The following is a 19,747-nucleotide window of genomic DNA, read 5'->3' as shown; positions in this document are numbered from 1 at the left end:
ATCTTGCAGGACTGTCCTTCAGAGCATTGAGGAACCCTGTTTGTTGAGAACCTGTAGAAATAGAACCCAAAATTACCAGCCAAGTAAGAAACTGGACTATGGGCTGTTTTTACTATAGTTAAAATAATTAACATTTGAAGTTAACCAAATAATCATAGAATAGATTTACTAATATGAATCTGAGAATATGTTGCTCAGCAGCAACAACATCAAAAAAGCCCTTGAGCAACTTATCAGGTTTAGCATCTGCAGGATATTTTCTCAGTCATACTAAATTGATGCACACATACTTTCCCATGAACAAGATTTCTGATTACCCCTGTCTTTTTCAGACCTAATATGGAAACAAAAATTATAACCTCCTGTTTCGTTTTGAAATACCATTTTTCAAAGTAATTTTTTGACTTGTAAAATTTACTCTATAAACTCAGATTCCCAACTTTCCATCCTTTGTTTTAGAAGCAACACTCTCTTATTTATAATTCTGCTCCTACTGCACTTACACAGAAGATTTTTCTAATAGGCTACTATTATCTCTGGGCAAATTAAAGACAATCTAGTAGCTGAAAACAGTTCAAAAGAAGTATGAGCCCATCAACTAGAAATGTAGAAGCATGCAAAGTAAAAAAGCACTTGGGTTCCATAACCATGAGATATTAATAAAATAGGATGATTTCACAATTTTCTGATTGCAGCAAGTGAATTTGTTGTAGAAACTGACTTAATGTGACATAGCTACAGGCACACAGTTTGAACTTTACTGTATAACACAAATTATTTAAATGCATCAGGCTGAAAGTTTTCCCCTAAGCAGAAATTTTCCACTTAGCTAAATTAATCTGAATATCTGTATGGAGAGAAGAATCTTGTCTTGACAAGAAGAAAGAAATATATGTATAATTCTCTATACCTATCTGGTCAGTTTTACTTTTTATTGTTACAAGTGGTATGTTACTCACCTTGTATTTCTGAGCTTTTTCAGACTCTTATAATTGGTTCTTAGTCTCAAGGTACAAGACTAATGGAACTTTCCCTTTCCCTACCTTCTTACTATTTTTAGCATCCTGAATGGCAATGGCAGCAGATAGGTGTGATTTCTATACCCTACTGCTGGTCACACTCTTCCAAGCAGTGCCCAAAACAAACAGGTGAAATATGATGCCTCAAAGAGAGACAAGTAACTGTAAAGACAGATACTACTACTGGAAATGTGTTCAACTTGGGGAGAAGGAAGAAAATCTTGCAGGACAGTACCTTTAGTAACTGATTCACAAATTAGTTTTATTATCTTCAGTAATGTTATGTGCACATATTCTTAAACCTATAAAGAACAAATTTCCAATGTATGCCTCAGAAGGCCACAGAAAACAAAAAGATATATCATATATCTCATCACCACTTAGGCCCACAAAAATCTTAAAATGCCAGCTTGCAAGATGCATTATAAAAAATATACGGACTTTAAAATTTTGTCTACATCAAGAGGCATTAAAATAATTTTTCCAGGACTTATGTATGACTTTGAAATATTGTACGAAGGTCATAGTCTGAGGTCTAAAAACTGAGATTTCCTTCAGCCACAAACTGTTAACAAAAAGCAGTCTATGCCAAGAGCAAAGGTTCACATTCAGTAACTGAGAATCCCTTAATGGTTAGCATCAGCTAAAGAACTGAAGAGCTACAAACCAGAACACAAATTGTTGAGTGGCAATTATTAGAAAGGTAGAGAGGAGGATTTCTAGAGGTATGGTAGGTACAAAGAGAGTGGAGTGATAAGAAAACCTTATTTTTAAAGAACTCTGTTTTGGACACTGTCAAGACAAATTTATAGGAGACAAATTTGAAAGCTGGGCTTGAAGCTTCAGTATATCAATCAAACATCAAGGAACTAATCACATTTCATACCTGCTCCCATTGCCTTTGAGGACTGACCAATCTTTAGAGCTTAAGGATGTTTTTTCTTGTCTCATTCTAGGTAGATGAACCTCCACGGCAAGAATATTTTGCAGCTGACAGGCAATTCAGTATTTAACATTTACTATACATAATCTGTAACACCTACACAATGCTCAAGTGCTTCTCAACCACACAGAAGCACAATTAATTACTCCGCTCTTTGTCTAAATCATACTAAGGAGTTAGGTATAGACACTGTAAATTTCAAATCCACTAGATAAACCTACTTAACATACATAACATGAAATACTGACATTATATTGGTAACTTATATACTGAAAACTAAAGAAAAAGCACTGAATTGCTTGTGAAATGAAGGTAGGATAGTGTCAAAAATAGCTTTACATTCTCAGACTAGGAATGTTTTCAGCTACTGAACACTATCAAAGATTGTAGAAAAAACCCACGTGTGTTTCTTCTTAAATGTAAAAAGTGTGTATGTATATGCTCATGTATGCCCAGATAGGTAACAAGCACTTAAGTATTAATGGCAAGTGTTCCTTTTCCAATAATTTTCCTTTTTTAAACAATATATACATCTTATCTCTGGTTTTTCCAACTGGGATTAGAAATGCTGTATCTGGTAGTATAAACAAGTTGTTCATTCAGACTCCCTCAAAATTACAGATCCTAGCTGTAGCTTAGGAACTAGCTATAGGAGGGCCTCTCGGTGCTTGCATCATAGTTCTGCAAAGAATAAATAAGAGGAGGAATTCTGCTCTTTAAAATACAACTTTTCCCTGCATGCTGTAAACAATTTTGGAAATTGAGCAAAATTTGACATATTTTTTCCAGTAAAACATTCTCTGAATATTATCATTATCAAGATAGCTTTGTAAGTGTGTTATATACTGAAGTTATTTCTATCAGGTTTCTGTTGCAATACAGAATACAAAGGAATAAACAGATCACATTTCTGAACTGGTTAAAGAAACACTCTTTGAGGCAATAGCCTATATAATAAGTGAAAAATATAGAATGCTCTTCTAGCAATAATAGGTTAAAAAACCCAACATACAAAAGGTGTTTTAAGACAAGTCATGCAACCTGTCACCATCATCATCATATAGGAGCCAGAAAAATTAGTTAGCCATATGGAAACAAAAGACAGTACCCAAAAGAGTTTTGACCTCAAACACAACCCAGAATACAAATAAAAATCAGTCTCAAACTCATTAATATTTCTGATTCACTCTATTATGAATTGATTATTCTCAGAATGTCTATGCAAATGAAAAAAACACATGTTAAAAATAGGGTTGAGAATGGTGTACACCTAAGCAGGAAACTACAAAAAGTACAGCTCCAATCTATTTTCTAGTAATTTACCTTTGTCTGGATGGCAAGTGACCCATGCTTACAGTAAAAAAGCACACAGAAGTTCTTTAGGTAAATTATACTACCTGTATACTTAAACATACAGTATATGTGATGCTCTTCCAATTAATCATCCATAAAAGGACAAAAAAAATTAAAACCAAAAAAATTAAGACTGCATTAAGGTAAAGCCAGCGGCAGGCCAATGACTACTATGAGCAGTGCCTACTAAAGACCAGAATGGGACTCACTGGGAATTGTGAAGCTTCAGAGAAAAGGCAAATAAACAAACAAATAAATAAATAAATAAACCCTGAATGATCAAAATATTAACTTAAAAAACTCAAGCAAATGGCTACATACGTAATCTGATTTCACCAGCATACTTACGAAGGATGACGTGGGTGATAACGAATGCAAATATAAAGACTGTCAGAAAGGACAGAGATAAAATAAACATATAAAAAAATCTGTAGTTTCTTTTCCCCACACAGTTGCCTACCCAGGGACAGTGGTGATCAAACCGTTCTGAAATGAGAGGCAGAAGAAAAAAAAATGGAAAACAATTAATAAAATGCTGTTTATTCAAAAAAATGCTCTCTGAATACTATACTAAAACTCATGATTAATCTGGCATTTGCAAAGTAGCCACAGAGAAGTTCTTATTTAGAAAGGAACAAAAAACAGAAAAGAAAAAAAAAGGCGTACTTGAATGAAACCTTACAGTTTTTAAAGAAATCAAAGCATGGCTCAGGTGAGTTCCTGTTAAACTAACAGTCTTATTGTGACAAACTGTGCAGTCAGACCAGCAAGCATGTATATATCCACTATCACATGGAGCATTAGCAACTCAGCTGTATTTGATTTTTTTCAAAAGAAGGTGGTTTTTTTTTCCTTCAGTGCATCTTCTACTCAAAATTGGAATTTCTGAGGTTCTTTCCTTTACATCAGTCATGATCACACCTCTGACTTATGCCTACTATCATATCATCCATCCATTTGGAGCATGAAATACTGATGCCTTCCCACTTCCTTTTATTGCTTCGTTCAAGATATTCTTCATTCTAGAGCACTTATTTTTCCACTTGGAGTTGACGCTGTCATATAAGATCATTGAAAATAGCAGAATCATTCACATCAAACATTTTTCAAATGTTAAAATTTAAATACATCATATAAAACCTGGTAATCTGCATGCTCTGCTCCCCTTTGCACTATAGCCTCTGTCTCCTTTTTACTAAGCAAAACCCTTACTCCTTACTTCCCTGAGAGAACTTGTCCATGAGATAGGAAAAGGCCAGGGTGGATCAGAAACAAGTTGTCCCCAACATGGGGGAAATTCCTCAGTGCTGGAAAGTAGCAGAGGGAATGGCTTACTCTGCTTCTCCCCAGACAGCCTGGATCCACCCTCCACGTCCCAATACGTTGGGTAATGAAACAGAGCTGTTGCCAGGAAACAAACTTGCATTTCCTAACTTTACTTTGGAGAGATTACACTGACAGAATTTTAAGGTTCTTTTAACCAAATCCAAAACCCTAAGACAGATGCATTCATGCTGACTCTTTCTTTCACTCTCTGATCCTTGTCCAAATCCTGGTTTGTTTTCTGTGATTTTCATGCCTCCACTGACGTACTATCAAACTATTTGTAATTCCACAGGAAAGGCGAGCTATAAATCCAAAGTCCTTTAAGCGCTGTGTTAGAAAGGCACATCTGACCAAGTACACCAGCTTATTTTACTTGTGGATTGTTAAAGGCCTGTATTAGAGGTTTTTCCTGAAGGATGTATTTAGTATTATCTTCATTTTAAAAATGTCAAAACAACATGCACAACAGATTTCTGAGTCTACGAGACTTTCAGGGCCTTTTTTAAAATGGTTTTGCATGACAGCTGTTTAGACCACATGTTTCTGCCATAAATCTGTTTCAAATTCCAACAAGGCTATTCAAGGTGAAGTTACTGAACTTAGGATAAGGCTTCATAATACTGTGATTGAGGGAGTACTGCTAAGAATACCAAGAACTAAACACTCTGGGTAGGTGATACTACCTTTTCTCAGTGCACTACAGTTGTATTCCCAAAATAAATTGATATTGCATTTTAAAAGTGCTTGTCTTTAAATCCGTGTTTCTGAATGAGCCCTCATTTTCTGATAAACAGTCTACTTCATTTAAATTCATTCATACATACAACTCATAAGCAAACACCACAAAGAAACACAGCTACAGAGCCATTTTAGAAAGCAGAATCATAGGTATATTTTTGTAACCTACTGCTAAAAAAATACATTACGTGTCTTGGAAGATGGATTCTGTATACATAGATTCATTCTCCTCTATGCTGACACAGTAGGGAAATTAATTATAAAATAGAGACAGACACAAAGCTGTTCCTAACCATGAAATAATATTTAGATACTTGCAGACATCTATTTGATGGATAAATGCAGACAAAAACCACGCACATACACACAACCCCTCCATCTATAAACTCATGCTCCTATACATGCACACACTCCTTACTGAGGACTGACTCTGTGCTTTTAACCTATTTGTCAGTCCTCTTGAATTTCCATCTTCAAACTTTCCTGGTGAACTGAAATGCTCTGCTTTCTCAATAAATACCTTATTAATTACTGTGAAGTAAGTAACTACCTAAAATATTTATAAAGGAGGAATGGACCAAAAAGGCTGGATACAAAAACCAGTACTACAGTATTAAACCGGAATAAACTCTAATGAAAAAAGAGGCATATTAAAAGGCTTACATGAATCTTATGATAAATAAATTTGGTCTCTTTTTTCTCAGTCAGAAAATAGAACAGCATGTGACATGACAGTATATTAAAGGGCAAGACATTCACTCAGCAGAATATAAATATGTAAATGCAATTTAAAGATAACAGCCTTACAGCTTGTGAGCTGCTCTGCTTAGTTATTAATGCAGGAGAAAATTGCCAACCCTAGCAAAATGAAGAGGCAAATGCTACGCAGAGACTTCTAATGATGTTAAGAAATAAAAAAATCTGTTAAATCTGGAGCTGTTCCTCTTTCTTAGAAAAACACACGACGTAGTAAGCATTAATGAAGAAGTAACAGCGTCTTAAGGTTCACCTCCAGCATTCCAGATGCCTGACAAATGAACAACCAATGATTTTGTAAAGGAATCTCTGACATCTCCACTGGGACAATGTTGGCAGCAAAATTAAGACAACTTCATTGAGAAATGAAAAACTACTGATGCTGAGAAAAACTGGAATTCCAGCCCTCATGAACTTCAAATGCAGAGCAAATAGAAATGCAACTTCTTGTGAAGAACAGACTGTTAAGAGGTCATGAATGCAGTTCTGGATAGTTAACATACTACTGTAGTCAAACAAACATTTGTGGCAAGGTCAACGTAAAAATATTTGAGGCAAACAGAAATTAAAACAAAAAAATTGGTAACATAAACTCTTGTTAATAAAAGCATGTAAGAACTCATAACGAGGGAAGAAGAAAGCTGAAGCGCTGTGTGGATAGAAACATTATGATATATCATCCTCCTACACTCCAGTTCAAACAAAAGGAGCAAGATATTTGCCTTCTTGATGTTACAGCTGTATCTTGTATCTACCTAATCAAGAACCAGTGATAGAACAGTTGGCCCAGTTTCTACCATTTCAGCAGTTGCCTTTTGCCTGTGTGTTCATGGCTCTCCATTCTTAGGTCAAGCCTGGTGCTCATTTTACCCTGCAGGGAGCAGGTTGACAGACCCAGATGAACCTAAAACTGAAGCTTTCTTTTGCCTGTCTCCTCAGATCACCTCATCAGACAAACACCAAAGTGAGCTCAAGTGAAGCACTGAGAACACTGCCAGAGAAGGAACGAAATAACACCTTCAGAAGCAGCTAAGTGTTAATTCAGCCTAGCTGTGACATCAACCTTACTACAGCTTAGCACTTATCACAACTGCAGGAGAAATCCAGTTTTGATTAATTTTTCAGGGTCTGAGATCAAAACCTAAAGCAAATAAAAAAAGACTGAAAATATGTGTGAAGAGTTTATATGGTAATGCATCAATGAAAAGAGGAGATGAGTAAATGGAGACTATAAATGCTGCCATACAAGTCACAGAAAAACAAGAGGTGAGAAATTTCAGGAACTGTCAGTAACAGTAATAAAGAGTATTTAATGACTTTTTCCCAAGTGATCCGCATCTTTGAATTTAAATAATAATTTCTGACGATAGCCAGAACCCCCATAACTAAATCCAAAGGATGAGGCTTCACAAGATAACAGCCAATCCAAAACGATAGCAGTGAAATAGATGGTCAAATGCTGCCTTTCCTGCCACTTCATCCCACTTTCTTCTTCCTAAGCTGATGATGAATCAAGTCAGTTCCCTGGACCAGCAGGACAGAAAAAAAAGGAATTATTTTGCTCATTGATGAGTGGAAAAAATTGACTTACCAATGCCTGTGTTACCAAATGGTCTGTGAACAGGCACAAACGAGAGAATAGTGGAAATAAGGAAAAAAGAAATAAAGAGGAGGACATTCACATCCCTTTGGAAGCAGCAAGCTGCCAGCAGGACTCAGTGTTCTCATTAACACTCACCCAAGTGGTTTGATTAACACTCACCTAATAATCTATGCTAACTGGACGACAGAAAAACATTATACTTCGTACATTCCCCATTTTTTACCTTCCCTGAAACATTTATATTTAAAACTTGCATAAGAAACATTAACTGTTGGATATCTCAGATAAAAACAAAACTGAGAACATTTCCCATTTTATTAAGCAATGGTTTTACACATGCAGCGTTTCCTTCAGGAGCCACACCAAAGCATGCTCCTTGCTGCTCAGAACCAAAGAGTCAAATCTCTACTTTTCCACAGCACAGCATGTAGACTCCTAAATACTTAAATGTTCTTCTTCCATTTTTCATTCACTACGCTCCAGGAAACCATGCACAAAATGACCCAAATGCTTTTCTTCCCTTTTCAAAACATTTAATGAAAGCCTAATAATTTACAAGGAATGCAAAAGGATTTTAAAATGGAACATTTTTAGACCACCTTGTCCCTTCAGTTTGCAGTCTTTATTAACTGTTTCCTTTTTTCTTTGCTCAACTGGATCACTGCACACCAGCACACATTTTCTAAAGCTCAATGTGAAGGTAGGACTCAAAGACAAGATGTCGACAGGTGCAAAAATATCTAGGTCATGTTACTAGGAGATTTCAGTGAGCAAAAGTTAGAATTCACTCGATAATTTTTCCACCCTGTGCAAGTAAAGCATTGTAGGACAAAGGCAGAAACCTAAGGCATTCCCTGAATGTTACCATCTTTATTTAAAACATGCAAACATGTATCCCATGATTGGAAAGAGTCAAGCGCCCACTATGCAAATCCTGTGTCAATAAGAAGTCACATTACAGCTCAACCATCTGGGCCATGATTACTCAAAATTACTTTTGATAGTAGCAGTAGTACAACACAGGACTACAATGTCCATTGTCAAGGACTCACACTGAGTAATTATGTAGAGAGACTGACACATCTGCATGTATTTATAATGGTGACAATTAAAGCTTTTTGAAGGACTATGATGTCATGATATGATCACATCTATTCAGGCTTTTTGACTTGATATTTTGTACAACAAATAGTACTTTCAGAATTTGATTGCTCTTGAAATGTTTAAGAAAACAAATGAGGTTTTTAGAAGTCCATATAAGAAATATGTTTTATTACAAAGAGTATTTCTTTTCTGCTAAGATACAGCAGTCCAATCCCAACTGCTGAAAGTGATGCACACAGGCACAAAGACAAATATAACCATTATATTAAGTCCTTTACAGTCAGTTCAAAATATCTGATTATTTAACATAACAAATTTATATTCAATTATCATAGCATATTCATAAAAACTATCCTTAGCTGTGATGTTCAATTTCACCGATTGAAATCATCAATCCTAAGAAAATTATTTTCTTAAATAATATCTATTTTTAAAATAATATTTAAAAAAACACCCCCACTGATAGGATTTGCCATCAGCTGGCAACAGCAATCAAATATTTGGATCAATTTAACTTACACACCATTCACCTGCCTGACAGTCACTCCCCTGACAATACCTTTGCTCTTACTTTGTGGAATGAAATCTGAGTAGAAATTTAAACAAAAAAAGCAGTGAATTACAAAAGATCAATTGCAAGTTAGATTTATAGGAACGCTGATGTTATTTTAGAACATCTGTTATGGATAATGCACAATGGATCCTTTAAATCACCAAGCTTCAGCACTTTCATACACTGATTCCAAATCAAAACACACCATGAAAACCAAACAGAAAGAAAGCATCTTCTGGCCTCATGTTAACATTTAGGAAATACTCACCAAAAGTTTACTTCAAATTACATTCTGGATTAATCTCTACAAGGTGATGTAAACTGAAAACACTGAAATAGTAATGTAACACTGGGAAAGACGGGCCTCTATTAATGAAAAAGTTAATAATGTGCATGGGTATCTACAACAAAAAGTCAATCAGAAAAATAAACACAAGAGCTAATTAACATGTATTTCACTTTCATGACTCTTTAAACTAGTCCAGACAGCTATGCTATTTGGTTGGGGTTTTAAGAAAATAAGTTGCAATGACAACTTTTTGCACGCTAATCAACTTTAATGCTAGCAGACTATTGCTGTTCACAAAAACAAAATAAACACGTTTAATTTTCAAAATAAAAATAGCAATTGATTTATTAGGAAAACATCCAGCCGTTGCCCTAGGATAGCTCATAGTAATTAAACTGTATTGTCACACAGATCACTTCACTGCACCCTCCAATAATAAATATTGACTAATTAACAAACTCCTCCTACTTCATGCACATTAATGGTGACATTTTCAAAGGCAGCAGCAGTTTAGAATGGCTGCTCTTTGAGAGGTACAAAAGTGCACAGTGAAGGACCTCACTCCTTAACAATCGCTCTTTACATACCCATTCGAGTACATAAACCCTGGCAGACCCACACAAGTGCCTGACACACACCCAGCTGTGGAGGAAAGGATTTTAAAACCTCAAATTTGTCACTAGAGGAAGCACAGTATTCTTACCTATGAAGTAATAACATCCACAAAGTTTACGGATTAATTTTTCTCTTTCTACAGGAAAGCACATTTTTTTGCACACTTCCACTGCTGTGTTTTAACGGAGTTGGGGTTTTTTAACCATTCTGCAAATTGTTACTGCACTGAATGTAAATATGTGTTTATTTTCCTAGGTTCCTAATGTTTTTAACTGATAATTTCTCTCTTTAATTTTAACTCTGACACCTTGAGGTTTACAACATCATTTACACAGTCAGATGCTCTGATCATCTCTGCATTTTTTCACATGCAGACCAATGCATAAGCCACAACCTCTCTTAAGTAAACTATAATACGATTTTCTTTCTTAAAGAGACTGACATATTTTGCAGTCCATTGGCTTAGGATTTAGAAACCCTGACACACATGCCATGCTCTCTGAATTTCCAAAGTACATCTAATTTCACAAATCGCACAATCATAAATAACACATCACTTCTGAGAGTGCTCATGTGTACTCCATTTGGCAGCTTCTTGTTCTACCTTTTGGGGCACCCAAACAAAAAGAGTCCAAGCAATTTCTCACCTGTAAAAACTGGGAAAAATACATAAGAGAAGAAAGAAAAAGAAAAGCAGCCAAATTTGTGCTTTTAACTGTTCAGCAAAAGAGTAATTTCAAGACAATCGGAGCTAAGGTTTAACAGGTTCAAAATGAAGTGAAAATTGTACTCTATTCACCACAGGAAATGTAAGGCAGGAAATAAGCAAAGGCCATGAAAAGGAAGTGAAGGCAAGAAAGGAAATAATAAGGTAATGAAGAAAGAGTGCTATAGAAGAGAATTAAACCCAAGCAGACCAAAGTCCTGACATACACATTGCTCATAAAGGACTACAAAGTCCTGAGAAATTGTTCTCAGAAACACTGTCTGTGTCAGAAAAGTCAAATTGTTACAATGCCACCTCTCAGCCTACTTTTGAAGTAATTGGTGTTCTTCATCAGGAAGATGGGAGTATCTGGAGTAACTACTGGGAAAAGCTTGTCCCCAGAACAAACTGGTAATTCTCACTATCTTACACTGTCTGTGTTACATGTGCTTTGGAAATTATTCCCCATATTGTTTAGATATAGCCACCTGCTTCTTGTTCAGCTTTCATCATAGAAATCAAATTAAACAAAACAAAAAATATTTATTAAAACCAAACAAAACAAAAGGATATTACACAGTCCATGTTCCAATGACCAAAAATAAATAAAAAAGCCGCCATTAGGTCATTCCAGCAGCAAGTCCAACCACTGCTTTCTTGCTAGCATTACACAGTGCCATCAAAACTTCTTGTCAAGACACAGCAATAACTACCTTGAGCGCAGAATTTATGTCTGGTTTGGTTACTTTTACTCTAAAGTTCTTATCTCTTGTTTTCAGATGCATATTATGTTTAACTCATTTGTAATTCTTGAGCAACATAATGGTACACAAAACCCTTGAGGGGCTAACTTCCAACTGACATTCACACAGGCAGTAAAGAAAGCAAATCAGGAACACACCCAAGGTATGTGCTTCAGGGGACACTTATTCAACCAAATTTTTTAAAGTATTACATAAATGGAACAAACAACATTTGTATGAAAATAGAGATTTTTCTGGACACTACTAGGAAAATACTGTAGAGCTAAAGGAGTCAAGTATTACCAGGTTAGAACTCAAATTATCTCTTTTCTTCTTTTTTTTTTCTTATTTTAAGCTATTTATTGTTATTTTTATATACAAATGCGATATAGATATTTATAAAAAACAGTGATGAAACAAAAATCAAGCAATGTCAAGTAACAGATATGCTTACTAAACAATTAGACAGAAATAAAGAGTAAGTTTTTGTATGTACTTACATATTTAAAATGCTGCAATAGATTCCTTTCAGAATAAAACAACATTAATAGGAAACTCAGAGTGAAAGAACCTCTCTTTCACACTGCATTCATTTGCCAAGTATCATAAGACAACTTTAGGTAAAAGTAGCACACTGTTTTTTCTGAGCAGTGCTGGTTTGAGGACAGACCCCATTCCTGTACCACAGAGTCTCTGTAGCTGGTTTGTAACTGCAGCAAAATCTTTGGAAACTATGTGGTAAAAAGGAATGCATGGTCATATTGGTAGTGAGCTGCCTAAATATGTTATATTTTAATAGCATAAGTTACTTAAATATCCATATGCATGTGAAGTAGAACTACTTGTGCATAGGTTTAGTTAAACCAATAACGAACTAACAAATAGTGGCACAAGAATACTCATTGCTATTAAAAGATTTATTCAGAAGCTAAATAAAAGCATCATCATATAGACAATACTAACTTAGAAGTGGTGGCAAACTGCATAACACACTCTGATTAAGTGTACACTCTCAGACTGTTACATTTCCACAGACACACGAGCCATCCAATTTTCTTGACACCTATTTTTAATAAAAAATTAGTTGCAGGTACTTGTAGATATAACTTTTTGCATTAAGTACACCCAAATATTTATATGACAAACACCTGTATCTAATCAGGAAACAATGCTACTATACAGTGCACCCTGAAAAAGTAATTTTATTGTAATTTCCACTATAAACATTGAGGAGAAAAACTACAGCAAATTCAATTACTTTAAAACTAATAACTCCAAATTTAAAAACGTGCAAGAGGAAATTACAATGATCATACCTATCTTATGAGCAGAAAAGACATCTCAGCTATATAAGTCATTTGCTCACTCCTGATAAATATTCATAATAATTCACATTTGTTTTTTCATCACAGACATGATGAGAAGACTGTATAAGTTCTTTCCCTGCCATCACTAATTTTATGTTTTACAGAATAGGTTTTCCAGATGTGGTATGAAAAGGAGACAGATTACAGAATAACCTATTAGAAAATCCATCATACCAGTGCATTAAAAAGCCATACCATTATTTTAAAATAAGTTTCAGGTTGTACAGGTGAGGTTGCTCTTGTTTTTGCTCTCTTGGTAAAGACAACAGCTTTTCAACTTTTATTTATCACACTGGTCAACAACTGTATTTACATATTATCCAGTTTGCTGAGCAACATCACAACACTGTAGTATTAAAATTACACATTTGCTAAAATATTCTTCTGAACAATGTACCAATTGCAAGTCATAAACATCCCTACTTGCTCAATAAAAGCAAGCTCAATAGCTTTTGCAACACTTAGAAAATTTTAGCACATCAGAAAAATTTATTTACTGAAGGAACTATCTACAGTTACCAATCAATTCTACAGGGCCAAAAGGCTAATAAGCTTTTTCGTCTGATGTAAGGGCACTCCCTAAATGAGTATCATTTAAACATAAAACTCCAATTCTTCCAATGACTGCTTTATATCTAAAAATATCACTGCTGAATGCTGCAATTACATTTCTCAGCTGGAGACATCTTTCTACATTATTTTCTTGAATGCATAAGATCCAGACTCAACAGTGTGCTAATCAACTGCACTGAACTGCAAATGTGATCTAATTAATGGGAAACCACTCAGATTTGATTGGTAGGGGTTTTTTGGTTTGCTTTTAAATCCAAGCATATCTTAATCACCTTGTCTGACCTCCATGGAAAACGGTAATGAAAAAGGACAAGATATTCAGAGAGAAAAAAACCCAACCCCATAATTATGAAATATGCTTAGGTCCTGGCAACATCTACTTACTCTCAAAATAGCATGTTTGCCCAGTAATTTCTTATGGATTCTGACAAAAGTACATCTAGTCATCAAACTGCTCAATGGCAAGAATCACCTACAGTGTGTATTTTGATCACACAGCCCTAACCATTTGAACCGTGCCTTACAGTTAGTTACTGATGGACTGGAGAAGCAGCTCCTTGCCCTCAATTTAGTTTGGTGAAAAAAACAATTATGAGACTCCCAAAAAGCTTGGAAAGGTCATGGCACATTATATGTGGCCTTATTCGAGTTGGGTGTGTTCTTTATCATTAGGGCAGGTTAGGAAAGATGTATGCATCAGAAAATCATCTCCCTTCTTGGACTAGCAACATCTGCTAGGCCAAGTCTCTTTTTCTGCCTCCTCTAAAATTCTTAAGATTTAACAGATCTTGTAGGAAAGGAAGATGAACAGAGCAAGTCACCTCATGACTAATCTTGTCACTAACTGTTTTTTTTTCTGTTGCCTATGAAAAGTATTCATTACAATATATAAGCTACTAAACTGAACATATGCCGCATCTCTTTTTTACTCACCTACGCAGTTATCACAAAGGCTGCAATGTGAGGCACGAGGTGGGCGGAAAATCTTGCAAGTAAAACAATATTTTAGTTTCACTGTCTGTCCATTGATGATCACTTCTTTTGTTCTGGGAGGGGGACGATATCCTCCTGAACTGCAGCCATTTGCTATATCTAAGCATGAAAATACAAGACATGAAATGTTGCACATGAGCTATGATGTATGCACAAAACTGTCCTTAATGGCAATCTATAGCAAATTTCAAATTCATATTAACACATTTAAAATAAACAATTTTTCCCCTTCTAATTCTTGAGTAATAAGCAGCAAAGAGACACTTCATTGCAAATAGCATCCAAAGCCAATCAATCTGAATCAAAGAAACCATCCAAACCCAATTCTCAAATGCTGACAATGACCTTGATCCCAAAATTCTTACAGTTTCTTATCCCCTAATAGTCTTTAGATAACATATTAAAGACAATGATAACTACTTGTGTACGACACCAAAACGTGGAAATTACCTTTAGACTATTCCTAATTTTTTCAGAATTCCTGTAATAACAAAAAATCTCCCTAGAAATGCTGCAGAAATTCTACAGCCTAGAAGGGAATCTGCACATTTACTTAAACAACAGCTGCTCTGTCGTCTGAGCCTACTTAATGCTGAGATCTCTTGCATGCTGTGAGACAACAGAGCACATTCACAAAAGTATCTTACAGCTTTTGCTCTTTAGAAGTTTGAACACCCAACTCCCAGTGTTACTTCTACACACCTTGAAGCTTGTTTGTTGCACAAAACCAGTTTCCAGCTACCTTGTTTGATACAAGTAGTAGAGTTTTGGGTTTTGTTTCTAAGCTTCCTTTTGTTTTATTTTAGGATATTATCAGTAATTTTTCCAGGATCTAAAGGACTGATTAGGCTAATAAAGTTCAATTTTGCCCAAGCTGACCTTTACTCTGAAATTTCAACATGTAAAAGTAGTGCCTTTTTCTAGGTTTATCTGTTCTTCTGTAACCACAATCAAGTCAAACCACGGAAGTGGAAAAGGAAACCCTAAATTTATTACACTTGGAAAACAGATCAGCTAAGACAACAGGGAAGTAAAATAAAGTATTTTTCCAATATATGAATGAAAATACATTTCAAAGTCACAGTCAAGTCACCTGAACAACTGCGTCTTAAGTTGTCCTGCTTTCATGTGGGGCTTGTTACTAAAAGATCTATGACTTTATTTGAGCTCAAATTGTTAGAAATATCACTCACAATTTTTATTTCTGCCAATTACACAGCCTACAAATGATGTATTTTCCAAAAGGGCAAGAAGAAAGTCTCCCACCTAGCAAGGCATTCAAACTAGCAACAACACAGCTGTGCTAGCAAAGGTGCAATTATACAACGTGCTGATTTGGCAGCAAATCCAACTTAAGGAGTTCTCATCTGCAAAGTGCTCACCCATAAATATGATCCATAAATATGCATCAATACATAAAAGTCTTTGTGGGACACCACTGTAAACTTGACCATTAAAACAACCAGACTTCAGAAAACACTAATGGAGAAGAGGATGAAATGAAGGGAGCAATAGCTGAGATGGATGGAATCTGGGTATAAAGCTCCTAAACATCCATTATGAGAATGAAGTGGTGAAGACTAAAAAAAGAGCAGCACACAAGCAGCCTCCTACAGCCTGATGAGGTAAAGACATTCACTTGTGTTGGATATAAAGCAACTCCTGCTTTGCGTTGCTTGCCCAGGTGGAAGCACAGATTATTGTGTGGTTCCCACAACTAGCAGTTATACTGATTTTGACCTCAAGGTCAATACTACTTGACAAATATTTCTGATTAAGTAATGCTACCGGTGTATTTCAGCGTATAAGCTGAAAAGATGTTCTTTGGAAGACACAGCACAACTGTGCTTATAGTATTTAAAGCTTTAGAGAGACATGGACGTTACCTAAATCCAGAAGACAGGGAAGAATTTCTTCTAGTTCATATTACATTAAGAAAGCTTCTGGTGACACTATAAGCAATCAGCTTGTAATAGTCACAGTCCTAGAAATCTTTGGGCATTACAAAACAAAATGTTAGACCCATTTCTGACCGTATTTTGGTCAAGATAAGACTTAAAACAGTGAACATAAATATAGGTCATTAGCCCTACAAATTTATTTTATTGAATAAAGCATTTAATGCTGGCATGGCATGTTCATTAAAAACCCAAATATTTTCATTTGATACTAAAATTTAAGTGCATAATTATAAAAATACTACTAATGCCTGAATTTCATCTAGGTGTAGCTTTGTATGCTAGAAATACTGATGCATTTGTATGGTAGAAATACTGACCCTAACATAACAGTAATATTTCAGATTTTTTTCTCTTACAAAATCTTATTATTCTTGAGTATGTACATAATAATTGAAAGAAAATTACTTAAACCAGTCAAAGGGAATTGTTTAGACGGAAAATGCTCTTTTTCCTAGATAAACATTTATTTTGTAAAAGGCACATTGACTAAAGCCAATATTTCCCCTCCCTTTCAAGAAGATCACAAAGTGAACCACAATTATTTTAAATGGGCTTTGGCAGAATCTCAAAGGCAACTTCTGTCTTCTCTGGTGGAGAAGTGAGACTAGTGTCCAGCCCATTTTATTTACAACACTGGTCTTCTAAGAGGACTTCCTCCCAAACATTTGAAGGGAAGTTCACAGAGACAGCAAATCCTAGCTCTCTGAGGCAAATTCATCTTGAAATCCGAAGGCGAAAGCTCATGCAAATGAAATCAGTGTAAACAGTCTTGCTGATTTTCCAAGGACTGAGAATTTTTCTCAAAATTCTAAATTGCATAATCAAACCTAAATGTTCCAGTCTTTCTGTTTACTAACATCTTTTTCCTGGAAACAAGGAGCAGAGCAAGGTCAAATGTGCTTCGATTTAATATAATTTATCTAACCTAAATGTGCTAAACATGTCCTGGTCTCACTGTGAATTTTCAGTAGTTTGCCTTCAATTCAACTGCTCATACCTGGGGTCTAACACAGTTAAATCTTCAATATATGAGGTCTCTTTGAGGAACAGAAAAATTAACCTTTATGGAATCACCTTCCCCAAATAAACTGTGTTTGATCACTACTACATTTCACTCATCCAACCTATTACTGATGTAGTAATGCAAGTTCTTTCACAAAAAGGCTAAAACTTACCCACTAATGGGATTGCATCCATCCTCCCTGTTCTGACACATTTTGTAACTTCTCTAGCAGGGTTAACTGTTCGTGCACTAGATAGGGCTCCAGCATTTTTATTACTATAATTACAAAAACCCCATGTAAGCAATTAATGACCTTGCAGGACCGAGACACCTGAACTGCTCCAAGAAAGATACTCCAAGTATTTAATGGAGATACAGCACAACCTAGCAACCTTCTAACGGGACAACAAACTCCGCTTAGATGTCTCAATTTATTATGCTACAAACAAATAAGCGGTGCTGACAAAAGACAGAAGCTGCAAGTTTGTATTCATACCACCAGGACTCTCCTGCTCAATTAAGAGTTGGATTTTTTGGCCTAATGTTCCTAAGAACTTGAGACAAACAGGCTCTAGAAGGCAGCTCTACATTGTCTCTATACAAGCTTCATAACCATAGCATGCAATGTTTGTTGACAACTTTAAAAGGACACAATTTCAATCTTCAAAAAAATAATATTTGAGAAGTCAGTAAACTGAAACAATTCTAATGTTTCCTGAGGACTAAAGGAAAAGGTAATGAATCTTTATGTATAACCCATAACATCTGAAAAACAATAGAAAAAATTCTAACCAAAACAAAACAAAGCCAACTAACAATGCAAATCTCTAAGAAATGTCTTCCTACGTGTTTAACTGTTCAAATTTAAGGTACCTGTTTAACAACAGTGGGCTACAAGACAAAAGAGTAATTCATTTTTTGGAGGGAAGAGAACTTAAATAAAATGCTCTTGTTTCAAGACAGTAATCTCAGGGACAAACAATACTGGGAACGTGGTTTAGACTGAAACCAGCAGCTGCTAACTGCATTCTTCACATAGTTTTTCATCTGATAGCCATCAAGAGATACTGAACACATATTGCTCCTGAATTTAAGGACTTGCTGCCTTAGATTTTTCTGAAATAATATATTCTTTTCTTAAAAGTAGAGTTTCATGATCTTCTTGAAGCCTAAAACTTCATGTGAATGGTATGCTTGTTCCCAGAAAGAAATGTAATCTTTAGTGATTTGTTGAGGGAAAGAAGCATAGACAGGAAGAGCTTTCTAAGACTTACCTGACACACCAAGTAATTTCACTATATTTATTTCAAGCATGTTGTTTATAGGCGCAGTATCAGGTACAACTACAAGCCTAGGAAGCTGGTATCCCACCTTTGCAAAGAAAGCAAAACATGATAACCACAAATGGTATGTATCTGCTCAGGCCATGGTCAGTTCTATGAAATGCCTGTGCTGTGGCACGGATTTAACTTTATAAGGCTATAATGAAATCCAATTGTGCATTTCAAAACAAAAGAAAGACAGGCAAAGAATTCTGAAGGAGTCTCAAATGTGGTCTTGAGCATCAGCATAAATTAGCCAATTTGCAGAGACAGTGTGCTGGTGTAGCTCATACATTGAGTTCAGGGCTTGGAAAACACAAAACAAGCAAGCAGAAGCTGTCCTGTGAACTGGCCTGAGCTAATTGTACGGATTAGATGAGGAAAATACACGTAATTTATGACAGCCTGAAGAAAAATCCAAAGCACTTTTAAGGTTGGAAGAATAAATTGCCATAACCATCTTTTCAATTATCTGCATCACCTATCCAGCGCAAACAAGATTGATATTGTGGAAGAATTGTTAAACTTGTATACATCAACTGGACAAATGCCTTCCTGCTTACAAAACCCATTCTCCTAGATTGGGTTATCCTTCTAAGCCTTCATTTTCAGAAGTTGACAATTTTTCCACTTGAAGTGACTTAACACTGACTTAACTCCAAGAAAGACATGCAACTTGTAGCAAAGAGGCTACAAAATAAGGCTGCTCTTAGTATTTGTGTTTCCATAAAAGAAAAAGCCCCTCTTAATATAGCAGTTTTATTGTGATTGCAGAAGCCA

At 35.6% G+C, this 19,747-nt stretch overlaps 1 protein-coding gene across 5 annotated transcripts in view; it reads right to left on the bottom strand.

Annotated features, from left to right (window-relative positions):
- The window catches only part of ZDHHC14 (zinc finger DHHC-type palmitoyltransferase 14), a 92,686-nt gene that overhangs the window by 17,013 nt on the left and 55,926 nt on the right, over positions 1–19,747 (bottom strand). For all 5 annotated transcript variants that reach the window (XM_041423651.1, XM_041423649.1, XM_041423652.1 and 2 more), the window contains 3 exons: positions 14,622–14,780; positions 3,664–3,801; positions 3–51 (listed from right to left, as the gene is read on the bottom strand). In XM_041423651.1, coding sequence (XP_041279585.1) covers positions 3–51; positions 3,664–3,801; positions 14,622–14,780 — 346 coding nt within the window. The remainder of the gene's footprint in view (positions 1–2; positions 52–3,663; positions 3,802–14,621; positions 14,781–19,747) is intronic.

Source organism: Onychostruthus taczanowskii, unplaced genomic scaffold (genome assembly GCF_017590055.1).
Source record: "Onychostruthus taczanowskii isolate IOZ18803 unplaced genomic scaffold, ASM1759005v1 scaffold8, whole genome shotgun sequence".
Classification (NCBI taxonomy): domain Eukaryota; kingdom Metazoa; phylum Chordata; class Aves; order Passeriformes; family Passeridae; genus Onychostruthus; species Onychostruthus taczanowskii.
Note: the sequence above shows the minus strand (reverse complement) of the source record. Positions and strands in the feature narration are given on the sequence as shown.